Below are 14,608 nucleotides of genomic sequence, written 5' to 3' on the forward strand. Positions count from 1 at the left end.
TATATATATATATATATATATATATATATATATATATATATATATATATATATATATATATATATATATATATATATATATATATATATATTATAAGCATATCAATAATTTCTATTACTTTAAGTAACTTTGCACTTTTATAAATTGTATATTGTTATACTTGTTATCCCTCATGTTTGTTCATTTGTGTGGTTAGAATTTAGAACTCCGTGTATGCGAGGAAGTACATCGAAAGATCAACTTCTTTTTATCTTGAAATAGAAATAACAACTTGTAGAAACAACAACATGGACAAAAAGAGAAAGCAACTAGCCAAAAAGCGAAAGCAACTAGCCAAACAAAGGAACCAGCAGGAAAAAACTTTTAGTTCTACCTCTTCAACAACTCTAAAAATCGAAGAAGTCATGGCTGAACCAGAAGTTGTTCGAGGGCCTTGTCAAAATAACCCAAAAAGTAATGCTCATTTTGCTAGACCTACACTAAATGCAAGGAACTCAGAGATGAAGACTGGTCTGCTTCAGGTATTGTATGCAAACCCTTTTATTGGGCTTGATCATGAAGATCCATATACCCACCTTACCAAATCTTATGAGATTTCCAGTACAGTTGGAGCTCATGAAGCAAAAGAAGAACAAGTGTTGAAGAGATTATTCCCTCATTCATTGATAGGAAAAGGAAAAGAATGGTACCTTGACCAACCAACTCAGACTATGACATATTAGAATGTTCTTGAGGAAAAATTTATTTATAGGTACTTTCCGGACAACAAATTTATGGAGGCCAAAACGACAATTGTTGTATTTTCTCAAGGTTCAACTGAAACACTTTGTGAAGCATAGGAGCGATACAAGTCGATGTTGAGAAGATTTCCCAACCATGGCCTTGATGAGCTTACTCAAATTCATATCTCTCGCAATGGACTTCTACCACAACCAAAACTTATTTTGGATGCAACTGCAAGTGGTTCTTTAATGTCTAAGAGTGTTGAAGATGCAATTGCAATTATTGATAAAATGGCACTCAATGATCACCAAGTTTAACACAATAGAGGCCATTCATAAAAGAAAGTTGAAATCATTGAATTGGGAACAAATGATGCAATTTTGGCTTTAAACAAAGTGTTAACTCAAACAGTGGAAGAACTTACAAAACAAATGTCGAAGCTTCCGCAACAACTCAAGGAGACGCATGAAGTCTCAAGTAAACATCAACAGGTAACATACTGTGAACTGTGCAATGGAGATCATCCAACAGGTTATTGTTCTCCGGTGAATGAAAAGGTGAATTATATGGGAAATCAAAATCAATATCAACAGAGGCAAGCACCATATCAAGGTAATCCTGGTTATCAAAAAGGGAAAAATGCATATTATGGCCAAGGATGGAAACTAGAAGCGGGACCATCCAATAAACAAAATCCTTATTAGAATTATAATCAAAATCCTCAACCACAAGATAAAAATTCAAAGGTAGGGGACACTCTAACTCAATTTATGCAAATGTCTATTGCAAATCAAAAGAGCACTTATGCGGCCATCAAGAACCTTGAAATCCAAGTTGGTCAAATAGTTAAGCAATTAACTGATTAACAAGGAGGTACGTTTACTACAAACACTCAAACTAATATGAAGGAGCATTGCAAATCTATTATAACTCGGAGTAGTAGAGAAATTTGTAGAAGCATTGGTGATAATACTGAGAAAGAGAAAGTTGTGATAGAAAGACAAGAAGAGAAGATTGAAGAAGGTGAGAAGGGAGTAGAACAAGAAAATAAAGAGGGAGATTTAATTGAAAATGAAAAATTGAAAAGAAGAGTTAGAAAAGAAAAAAGATTAAAGAAAAGAAGACAAGAGCTCAAAAAGCTCGAGATGAGAAAGGGAAAATGAAGAGTCTTCCAGTACAAGAAGACATTTGTGGATTTTCAAAATTATTAAAAATGCTAAACTGACTTGTATATATATTGGTGATGCTGAGAGTGAAGGGAGGAGAGAAAACCAACTCAATTAGAGTCACACAACGTTTGAAAAAAAAGGAACAATAAAGGAAATCTGAGAAAATTTTACGGTGACAGTTCGTACACTCATTTTTCACTTTTTATTTTCATTAGATTTATATGCATATCAGTTTAGGCTATATACACACATACACACACACACACACATATATATATATATATATATACATATACATATATATATATATATATATATATATATATATATATATATATATATATATATATATATATTATGTTAATTATGTTTTTATTAGATTATTCAGATTGAATCATGTCGATACACTGTTTGCATATTAGTGTGCGTGATGCGTGACATTTGTGTTGGTTCAATTCGATTGCGATGATCACATTCTTGCGTTAGCAATATTTTCCAGATTTTTTTTTTGTTTTAACACGTTTTATTTCATTTTTTTCTTTGTGTTTCTTTTTGATAACTTTAGATCCTCGCGAGTTTGATCTATATTGCGATGATCATGTTATGTGTAACAAACTAATGATTTATTTTTATTGCTTTATATGCGGTTCTATATTTGTTAATTGTTGTATTTTGATTTTACACGTGTCCAATGGTTTAAAAAAATGTCAATCCACTTTTTTTGTGCGCTTACCATTCGTGTTTCGTTTGTAACTTTTATTATATTATAGTTTCTCAATGTGATTTGCGATGATCGGATTCTTGCGCTAGCAACACTATTGGTTTTTTTTAGCATGTTAGATTTACTTTTTCTTTACGTTTCTTTTTGATAAATTTAGATCCGCACAATTTTGATCCATATTGCAATAATCACGTTAAGTGTAGCAAGCTATTGGTTGACTTTATCGGTTTATGTGTGATGCTTTTAATTAATTATCATTGTATTTCAATTTTGTACACGTGTCCGATGGTTTAACATAACGGTGATCGTCTTTTTTGTGTGCTTATAAATTCGTGTTTCGATTTGTAACTTTATGTTTTAATTTGTTTTTTTATTATGTTATTATTTATTGATTCGACTTGCAATGACGCTTATGCGTTAGCGATTCGCATGTTTCGATTTGTGTTAAGAACAATGACCCAACATCGTTATATTTATATCGAATTAAGTTTCTTGTGGTAGCCTTTGCACGTCTTCGCGTACGCGACTTTGATTCGCGTCTTTGCGTCATGATTTTAATCTGTGCACTTTTCTTTCCACCTTATTTTTTCCGATTCATTTGTTATGAATATGTGCTATAAATATTGTGTATGCTCTTGTATTTTTTTTAATCTTTTATTATTTTTTATCATTGTTAAATGCTTGTATGTACGTTCGGTTCTTGTGGCGTTTGATTTACGCCTTGTGCTTGAGTTTGTGTCACTATATTTGAATTTGCATCCCTTTGTGATCCAATTCGCGCCCTTCCCGTTACCATTTGTATTCATCATATTTAACCATCGATTTTAATTCATTTCTAATCACTTACCCAAAATGATTTTCAAAACTATTTTGCAAGGCAAGTGAAAAGCTTGATCCAACGTCAAGCTATTTTCAAAATTATCTCAAAACTAACCCATTTGAAACTTTTCTTTTCAAACCGTTCCCACTATCTCAATTTATCAACCATCCACATTCAAATCATTTTTCAAACCATAAAACCACTTGAACTTTTTCATAACCATAAACAAACCTCAATCAACATCTAGTGCATTTTCTCAATCAAACTTCAAAATACTTTTAAAAAATTCATAACATTTTTTTAATAAAGATGGAAACGAAATGAGGTGAATACCACGAGCTCCTGAGACTAGGAATCGAGATGGAGATCTCGCTAATCCAAGCTCTCACCATCACCAAAAATATATCAAACTCATTCAAACTTTTTTTGACTTTTGGCACAACCTAAGAAAACCTTTTAAAAAATGAAAGATATTTTGTCTTAAGATGATACAAAATAATATTTCATCCACAACTGTTGAGTTGAGATAAGTGGCGTGAATGTGATTTGTAAATCCATTCAATGTGGTGCAAACATCTGCTCCTCATCTATTTTGGGTAAAATAATGTTTTTCGTTGATTAATACAAGATAACTTTCTCTAAAATTGACCAGCAAACAAACTTTTTTTTACCCAGAACTATGTTGCCTTGACTTCTCTTTTGAGATAAGTAGGAGTAGGATTGCGAAATCTTGTCAGACCCACTAATAAAAAATAAACCTTTTGTCCTCTTATTTACCCTCTTAATAAATCGAGAAGCCTAAATTTTAAACGAACACTAACATACGCAACTAACCAGACGGTTCCCATTGAGTACAACAGATGTGATGGGTGTTAATACCTTCCCCTTGCGTAACCGACTCCCGAACTCTGATATTGGTTGCGATGATCATATCCTTGTCCTTATTTTAGGGGTTTTATTCAACATTTTCCCTTTCCCTCAATGGGAATAAATAGAGATCTATGGCGACTCTGTTAAGTCCATCACGTGAGCGTGTAATTGCGCTTCGTGAGGTTGTTCTCATTTTTCGAGGTACGATAGATGGAGACTCTGCTGGGGACTCTCTCATCCCTAAGTGAGTCAGGCCTAGTTAGGTTGTTGTGTGTGCTTATGTTTGTTTAGTTGTGTGGCTTTTCTTTATCTTTTGCTTTCATTATTGTTATATTGTGATATGGCTCTATTGGACCATTGGTACTTGGATATTTGATTGTAAAACCTTGAGGTAAAGACTTCCTACCCAAGTCTTGAGTGGAAACATAAGATAGGATGATGGTTGAATAATGCGTACTCATGAGGTGAATACCTCGTAAGGGTCGGCATGAGAACCTCACTTAGAGAAGATCCTTTTGAAAGTGTTGTTGAACGGGGTGGATGCCTTGTTAGCTTCGATGTTTTCAAAGGGGTCCATGACTCTAAGGACTTTTTAGAACATTGAAACTTTTTGGCCAACTAATAATGATGGTTGCATAGTATGGATTCACAAGGTGAAAACCTCGTTAGGATCGATATGAAAACCTCACTCAGAATATATTTTCACGAAGGAGTTGGTACGCGACAAGAATTTGTTGCAAGCGTTAAACATACTTGTGAATCTATGACTCTGAGAACCATGTCTAGAACCGAAGTTGATGGTTACGTAGTATGGATTCGTGAGGTGAATACCTCGTTAGGATCAATACGAAAATCTCACCTAGAATAGATTCCCTTGAAAGAGTTGATGTGCGAACATAATTTTCCGCAATCATCAAACATTCTTGTGGATCTGTGACTCTGGGGTCCTTCGTAAAAGCCTTAGATCATACCCGACAAGAACCTTGTTTTGGAAAGCAATCAGATTCATTCGTTACCTCGAATCTTTGAACCTGTATTAAAAAACATTGCATTTCATCTACGTTCATTTCATATGCATAGAAAGCAAAGCTCTCAGTCGTTTTCCATTTGTTTCAGGGATCTAAGTCATTTGCAAGAGAAAATGAATCCTAAAAGAAGAAGCACATTCCAATTCAAGTACAAGAAAGTAAACCTTGACAGTTTGAAGAAGTTGAGTGCCAAAGTGATCAAGCTCACTGAATTCATGGACGATTATGGGAGGATCCTGAGTATTTCGAATGAAAAGATGGAACTAATGATAACTGTGAGTATAGCTAAATTCTATGACCCATCTCTGTGTTGTTTCACCTTTTCTGACTTCCATTCAGCTCCTACTTTGGAAGAGTTTGAGAGAATTGTGGGCCGGAATTTGAGGGACCATGATCTATTTCCCAAGTTTGGTGAAGGTATCACTGCCAAAAGAATAACTTCAGTTTTGGGTATGGAGGTCCAATTGGTTATAAGTAATTGGGATAAGAAGGGAGTCTTAAGTGGTTTTTCTATATGGTTTTTAGAAGAACAAGCTGTGAAGTTGGAGAAAGATGGAAAATGGAAAGCATTCCATGCCATGATAGTCATATTGGTTTATGGGATAGTACTATTTCTGAATCTTGTCAGTTTCGTGGATCATGTGGCTGTAAGAATCTTCCTCTCTGGTAATCCAGTACCTTATCTCCTAGCTGATATCTACTACACCCTCCATAAGCTTCATGAGAAGAAATGGGGAACCCTTTTATGTTACGAACAGTTTTTGCATGCTTGGTTCAGACCTCACATGCCCGAAGTAGGACCCTACACCTCCAAAACACTTAAACCCTCTCAAAAGTTAGCTTCCCTTGCTACCAACTATGTCAAATGGTATATCAGATATTTGGAGACCCCGAATATTATTGTTAGCATTGGAGACTTTCCCAATGTACTTTTGAAAGGGACTAGGGGTTGCATCAACTACAACCCTATGTTATCCATGATTCAACACGGTTACTCCATGAGCGGTCCTCCAAAATCTGAAGCATTAGAGCCTTTCATTTTGCATGACATTGATGCGGACAACCCAATTGTGAAGAAGATTAAGAAATCCTGGAAAACAATTGTTAGAAGGGGTAAGGAGTTTGGGAAGAGGAATGTCCTTGTGAAAGAACCTTACACTCGTTGGCTAAGAGAGAGAGTTCAAGTGGTTAAGATCCCATTTCCATTTGATCCCTCAATTTTTCCTCTAGTTCCCGAGCCATAACCTATACTACCTGAATACGTTGAGAAGCTCAATGTCAAAATTAAGGAGCTTGAATTAGAAAACTTTGAGTTATGACTTATGCTTAATCAAACCACTTTGGAAAATGAAAATCTGAAGGATGAACGTCAAGACACGGACCGATATCTTGAAGCTAGCAACAAGAGAGCAAGAACATTTGAAGACAAGAAGGATGAGCTTGATGATATTCTCATAGGTACGAAATCTATGTTCAAAACCAAGAATGAGGAGCTCAAAAAAGCCCACCTCAAAATTCAAGAGTTGGACAAATTATTGGAGAGGTCTTTTGTGGGGAAGAGAGAAGCTATACTCGATTATGAAGCTAAAATCCGTGAACTCAAAGCGCCATCAAAGCGCCAAGTCTGGCGACCTATTCCTTCAATTCTCTGTTCTCTTGTTCTAGCTGATCCATAACTCTTGCAGAATTGGCTCGAGTATAGTACCGGTGAGTCAGCTTGTCTTCAAAATAAATGAAGAACACAGAGTCAGAACAAGAAGACCAGAAACAAGGTACCTGCTTATGCAAAATGATGCATGTAATGCTTGTGCATATGCTTTATTTCATTTTCAAGGAACCCTTAGGGTATTTATTTGCAAATTTTGAATTTTTAAAGCATTTTAATTTCTCATGGAAAATATCTCATTCAATATAATCGAGACAAAGAAGTACAGCATTTTTGATCATATTACAAAAAGAAAAGGAAAACAACATCCTATGGATCCATAATAGCTCGGGATGCTGGAAGACGAGAATTGCGCAACTTCTTGATCTCTCTCTCATAAGCAGCTTCCATATCTGCTTTCTCCTTAGCAAGCTGATCATACTTCCTCTTCCAGAACTTGGAAGACTGAGGAAGCAAAGAAGTCCAAGTGTCGTTCGGATCATCGATCACTCGATGCTCGAGAAATTCAATCAGAGCGTCCTTCTCCTTAAGTTACTGAAGCAATTCTTCTCTTTCACGGATCCAAGCACGTGAAAGGTCTTCTTCTCTCAACTCCTCTACACGTTGGGTAGGGAGGGTTGAAGGCCCAGCCACATCCAACGGTGTAGGTCTCGGATGGTCATATGGCATCAAGTACACGGCAGCTCTCTGTCTAACCCAAGAGGTATAGGGCTCCAAAGCAATGCAATTCTTCGGACCCAATTCATTCCTGCTCTTCTTGCAGATCTTGCGCCAAGCGCGGGCAAATCTGGCTTTCAGGCCTTGGGGATCTTTACCCTCCTGGAAGAACAAACCTTCTAACAGAATGTTATGAGGTTTATCCTTTAGGGGGAACCCAAGCTGACGACGTGCGAGAATAGGGTTGTAGTTGATCCCACCACATGTACCAAGAAGAGGCACATTAGGGAATTCACCACAATAATCGATGATCTGCACAGTATCATACACGCGATCATACCAAGAGATATCATCATTAGTGAGAGACATAAGTCTCTGAGACCACCGTAGACATCCCTTGTTCTCCTTAAAAGCAAGTGTCTGCGGCAAGTGCGAAATAAACCACTTGTACAGCAGAGGTAGACAGCAGACAATAACTCCTCCACCTTTTGCATTCCTCAGGTGCAAAGAGAAATAGGCATCACCCAACAAAGTCGGAACGAGATTAAGAACCGAGAAGATCCTAATGGCGTTCATGTCCACGAATTTGTCGAAGTTGGGAAACAACACCAATCCATAGATGAGCAGCACAAATAAAGCCTCAAAGGCATCCTCACTCATGGCCTTCCCATAGATGGTAGCTTGAGCGATGAGGAACTCAGAAGGAAAACCCTGAATTCCACCTTTGGTAGTCAGATTAGCTTTAATCAGCGATTCATCTATGTGCAACAAGGCTGCAATCTCTCGAGCGGTCGGGACACTCTCTAGGCCACTGAACGGCACCTGATCCAGGATCGGAATCCCAATAAGATGAGAATACTCCTCCAAAGTAGGCAACAACTGGAAGTCCGGGAAAGAGAAGCAGTGGTACAGAGGATCATAAAACTGAGCTAGAGTACTCATCAATCCCTCATCAACCTGAGTAGTCAACAGAGGCAGAAGCTTTCCATACCGAGCCTTGAAACCCAAGGGATCTAATACATAAGATGTCAAATTCCTTAACTCCTTCACATCAGGTTGTCTAAAGCTGTACTTCTTTGTATGCCTTTTTGGTCTTTCCATGTCTGAAAATTTTGCAAATAAACCCTTTTAAGTTCCTTGAAAATTTTCTTTTTTCTGATGACATGAAATGCAGATGAATGCATGAATGCATGAATGCAACAATCACACTCAAGGATCAAGCAAGTCACACCAAACAAAGGTCGTGGGAAAGCTCATTGTATCCCTAATATCAATCATCCATTTTGGTGGATTTAGGTTTTCACCTTATCTACACCCAAGTTCCATTGATATTAACGGTACATGAACCGGCTCTAACATCCTTAATATCAATCATCCATTTTGGCGGATTATGGTTTACACCTTATCGACGCCCAAGTTCCATTGATATTAACGATGTTTGAACGACTCAACCACGAATCACGGGTTTGCTGAGAGTCACGAGCATGGAGTCTTGGTTAAGAACCACCCAAAGGGAGTGTACTAGGGTTTAAACCTGCCAGACATGTTCTACCAGAGGTTCCCATAATCATCGTCCCATCTCTCGGATATTATCGGAGGAACGAATACTCGTATTCCAAAAATATTCTCAAGAGAGACTCTTATGAGTGTAGTATCGCGTAACAATCGCATCAGATCTTACATCTGAACGACCTCCGCACTACGTCCTAAAAATAGGCCAAGATGGGTTTGGTAAACTAAGGTCCTTGGCTTCTAAGGCACATGATTGAACGAATAATGCCTAACCACAAATAACTTGTGTGACATTATTAATCCAACATGACCTCCACCAAGTGAATGGACTCGCAAGTCAACTGGCTAAGGAATACTCCACACCAGTCAACAAGACTACGCCATTCTCCTATCCTAGAGTGCACTCGAGTTCGGGTACAGAACTCATCTCACAGAGATCACCAAAGCAAACAGCAATTGTATATCAAGCAATTCAAACATTACAATCAATACAGTTATCCCAAATTGTACAAAAATATGTCAAATAACACATAAACAAATATCATAGAAGGATTACAGGTTTGGAAAACCAAGAGGGTGATGCAACTTACATGCTCTTGAAGAATTATTGTGTGTATTGGAGGGAGCTATATAGAGAGGATAGAGCGGCCCTAGACAAAGATCAATGTGTCATTAAGAAGCTCCAAGACCTCTATGTTGCATGTAATGGCAAGTTCGTCAACTTGGCTAGATTCACTAACCTCAACATGATGGAACTTCCAGAGAAACTCCAAGAATCCGATTGGAGCATGTGTCTATAAAACACACCTCCTCAAGTTTTCAACTTTGTCAAGTTTTGCAAGCGAATGGTGAAAGAGCTCACCACCGATCTTGCTACTATCAAAAGGGCTGAGATGGAGATTAAGTTCACTAGTACTTGAATTTGAATCACTTATACTTGAATTTGAATCACTTGTACTTGAAGTTGAATTTAAATCACTTGTATTTGATGTTGAATTTGAATTAATGAAAGTTGTCATTTTGGATTTCATTCATTGTTATTTTTATTCGAAACTCTTGCAAATAAAATGTCCTAACATTGCTGAAATAAATAACAAAGATAACTTAGAGATTTGCACAAAAATGCATCCATACATGCATCCATGTCATTATTCAAATAAAAGCTCATTCCGTTGTCTTCATCTAGTTCCACATAGATTCGTCAACACCACTACAACACCAGAGACGACACTCGATAAAGAATGGAAAAACAAGAAAAAGAGTTAGAAAGAATCAACTCAGAACTCGAGGACCTTCGAGGGAGCGTGGATTAAATCATGGAGATGCTGCAAGTCATCAGAGCCAAGATAGACACACAAAAAATGGTCATTTCAGAGATCACTGGTCCAACGCTTGAACCCCAACCCACAAGGACGATACCTTCTGCATTTCCTCCTTTTGGTCAACCTTATTGCTTCATACCTCAACCTGAAGTAGTCCCTAGTGTAGTGCAATCTACTCAACATACTGTTCCTCTACCATTATCCACTGAGGCTCACCCTATGGTCCATACATTTGCACCTCCGACCGTTCATACACATGTGCAACTTTACTTTAAAGATCAACAACATGCTCTAGAAATGTCTGATGAAGAAGAAGAAAGGCATGAAGATATAAAGGGTATTAAAGAGAATTTTCAGATTCTTGAGAAGAGGCTGAGGGTAATGGAAGGTGATCAAGTTTTTGGTGTTGCCGCTAGGGAGATGTGCCTAGTATATGGTCTTGTAATTCCTGCGAAATTCAAGACTCCTGACTTTGATAGATACAATTACTGCCCATGTTGAAGACGATAAGCTCATGATCCACTTATTTCAAGACATCTTGAAGGGTGCCCCCTCTAAGTAGTACCTAAGCCTCGATCAGAGTCGTATCCGGTGCTTCCAAGACTTGTCTGATGCTTTTATAAAGCATTACAAATAAAACATGGATATGGTCCCGGACAGAAGATAACTGCTGAATATGTCTCAGAAAGATAACGAGACATTCAAAGAGTATGCGTAACACTAGGGAGAGATGGCCTCTTAGGTTGAACCACCTTTGGCAGAAAAAGAATTAGCCAATTGGTTTATGGATACCGTACAACCAATGTTCTATGAGAGGATGGTGGGAAGTGTGTCTGCAAGGTTTTTCGACTTGGTAGTTATAGGAATTAAAGTTGATCTCGGTTTGAAGAACGCAAAGATGATCAATGCTGATGGAATTTCTAAAACCAACAATCCTAAGAAGTTTCCCAGAAATCTTCAGAAAAAGAAGGAATGAGAGACGAATGATGTGTCATCCAGTCGAGGAAGGAGTCAATCATGGAGAAAGCAACAACGACAATTCACTTAAGAATAACCAACATACCCTATGCAGTATGTTCAATAACCATATGTGGCAACAATTGGGCCAAATTTCAACCAACAACAAGTACCTGTTTATCAACCATTTCAACAAACACCAATTTATCAACCCGCTCAGGTTGCTCCTGCATATCAACAAGCGCATGCAGCTCTAGCATATAAGCAACCAAAAGCTCAAGCTCCTCGTGAGAATGCACTGACTCAGAATAGAAGACAAGGTGTTAAACCTCCATGCAGTCCAATTCCGATAATGTATACTGAGTTATATCCTTCTCTATTACAAAAGGGGTTAGTGGTTCCTAGACCTTTGGGTCCACCTCCTGATCCTTTGCCTATATGGTATAACCCAAATGCTTATTGCCCTTTCCATGAGGGTGCACCTGGGCTTGATTTAAAAGGATGTTACGATTTGAAGCATATAGTGTGAGAGTTTGTGGAAAATAAGATTCTTTCATTGAGAGACTTGGGGCCTAATGTCAAGAGTAATCCTTTGCCGGTACATGGAACTATTAATACGGTTGAAGAAACGTATGATGGTGATGCGATCAAAGATGTTGCAAATATCAAGACTCCTTTGCTAGCGTTCCATGCGAGACTGGTGGAAGCTGGTTTGGTTAGCGATTGTCATAAGGATTATGAAGAATATGCCATTCATCCAAGAGGATGTGAGATGGTACGAAAATATGTTCAAGACTTGATGAACCAGGGAGTGTTACAAGTTAGTAGCCTCGTGAGAAGAGATGAAGTAGTTGTAATTGAGCCATTTTTCAATTTACCAAAGCCAGTTGAGATAACCTATCGAAGAAAAGATATTATTCAGTCAATTAATCACCCATCTCCCGTGGTTATATGCATGCCTAGTCCTTTTCCCTACGAAAGTACCAAGGCAGTACCATGGAAATGTGATATAATTATCATTGACAAAGAGTCTGAAGAGGTTAGACAAGATAAGAGTTTGAAGGTTGATGGTGCCAATGTCAGAAACATCGCAGGGAAGAGCCAAATGACCCGTAGTGGTCAAATTTACCCTCCATAGTTTAATGTAACCTCTCAAGTACCAACCCAAGAAACAACAACTACAATCCCTGTTAGGGAGAAAAATATGGTTCAATCAAATGAAGATGTTGAATTTTTGAAGATCATTAAAAATAGTGATTATAAAGTAGTTGATTATCTGCACCAGACGCCATAAAAAATTTCCATTTTGTCCTTACTTATATGTTCCCCGGCTCATCGGAATGCATTATTGAAAGTACTAGCGCAAGCCCATGTCACTCAAGATATAATGATTGGCCAATTTGATGGAGTGGTTTCCAATATCACAACTTGTAACACCCTGAGTTTCAATGGTGGAGAGTTGCCAAAGGAAGGACAACATCACAATCGCGCCTTGCATGTGTCAGTGAAGTGCCAAGAGGATACTCTAGAAAGAGTTTTAGAGGATACAAGGTCCTCCCTCAATGTTATACCAAAGAGGAAACTTGCCAAATTAGCTTTTCAAGGATCAGAATGAGGCCTAGTGCACTGATTGTCAAAGCATTTGATGGGTCTAAGAGGACTATGATTAGTGAAATGGAGTTACCAATTCTGATTGGTCCACGTGTATTTAACATAACTTTCCAGGTCATGGATGTCAATCCTGCCTATAGTTGCCTATTGGGGAGACCTTGGATACATGCCGTTGGGGAAGTAACTTCCACTTTGCATCAGAAAATGAAGTTTTTCATCAATAACAAGCTTGTAATCATCTCAAGTGAAGAAGATCTCATGGTTAGCCACCTCTCCTACTTCCGTTACTTCGCGGCTGATGAATATGCCTTAGAAACATATTTCTAAGCTCTGGAGATAGCCAATGCCACTTTTGTGGAAGTGAAGGAATTTGTGGAGAAAGTCATCCCGTCGTTCGCATCTGTGAAAAGTACAAAGACAACTATTGAGGATGGTAGTCCTGAAGGTTGGGGACAAGTTATTAACATTAGCATGAAGAAATACCGTTTAGGTTTGGGGTACAAGCCTGTAGCGGTGTATTCGTCGCTATATGATTTATTGATTAAACCATAAGCAAAGTATACAATGAATTCGAGTTGCCACCGCACTTTTATTTATCCTAAGGACTGGTTAAAAAGCGAACAAAAACCTAATAAGTTTTACACATAGAAAACCAATAAAAGATCAGAGAGTCTGGGTAAGGGGTAAATTACGCAATGGGAAGGTGTTAGGCACCCATCACGTCCTAGGTACTCCTAGGGAGCCCTTTTCACACTTGTTGTATAAAAAATGTTTATTTGTTTTGACATATTGTGCAAACATGAATGGGATGATGAGAAAAGAATGTACAAGTTAGTTATTTTTGTGTTTGAACGGATGAACCCGTTGTCTACGTACCTTCCATCAAAGGTAAGGATCAAAACGCCGTAGTTCGGCTAAAAGATTTCCAAACATTTGTGAATTCATTTTTTAAACACAAGCATTAAGGCTTTTCATTACCAATGGGAGAAAACTCAACCTGAATCAACAATCCACCATGCGAGGACGGCTTCGACGTACTAGAGGGGTTAACCCTGTTTTTAGTACGGAAGTCTTACAATCGACTCACTAAGGATAAGGTAAGATTTACATTAACCGCTATGGTAATTGAAACCTATGGCTAATGTATGAAAACATATTAACAATGGACAAAGCCAAAACAATTGAATGGGTGAAGTTAATTGATTACGATTATTCACAAAATATGGTCAAGGTATGATTAGGATTGATTCAAAGAAGTGTTATGAAATGGAGTTTGAAAAGTCAAGGACTTAGGGTCCAGGTTTCTAATTTGAAAAGACATGAAGATGTTTGCACAACAAGTCAAAGTTTTTAGAAAAAACAACATGTGAAAAGGTTTAGGACAAAGAGGGTATGGATGATGGAATGTAAAACTTCTTAGAAAGGTTCACCTCTTGAGATCATATAGAAGATGATTCAAGTGTGTCCTTAGGAATAAGCAACAAACAATCGAGCAAATAAAAGCAAGGTGATACCGGATGCCATCAATGGACTTATACCAATCTCACAAACA

At 37.8% G+C, this 14,608-nt stretch overlaps 1 protein-coding gene across 1 annotated transcript; it reads left to right on the forward strand.

Annotated features, from left to right (window-relative positions):
* The first annotated feature begins 5,444 nt into the window (after positions 1 to 5,444).
* LOC127094244 (uncharacterized) lies at positions 5,445 to 6,575 on the forward strand. Its single transcript, XM_051033102.1, has one exon. It carries the CDS (start codon positions 5,445 to 5,447, stop codon positions 6,573 to 6,575), a length of 1,131 nt encoding a protein of 376 aa, XP_050889059.1.
* Positions 6,576 to 14,608: the final 8,033 nt, after the last annotated feature.

The sequence above is a fragment of the Lathyrus oleraceus genome, chromosome 6 (genome assembly GCF_024323335.1).
Source record: "Lathyrus oleraceus cultivar Zhongwan6 chromosome 6, CAAS_Psat_ZW6_1.0, whole genome shotgun sequence".
Taxonomy (NCBI): domain Eukaryota; kingdom Viridiplantae; phylum Streptophyta; class Magnoliopsida; order Fabales; family Fabaceae; genus Lathyrus; species Lathyrus oleraceus.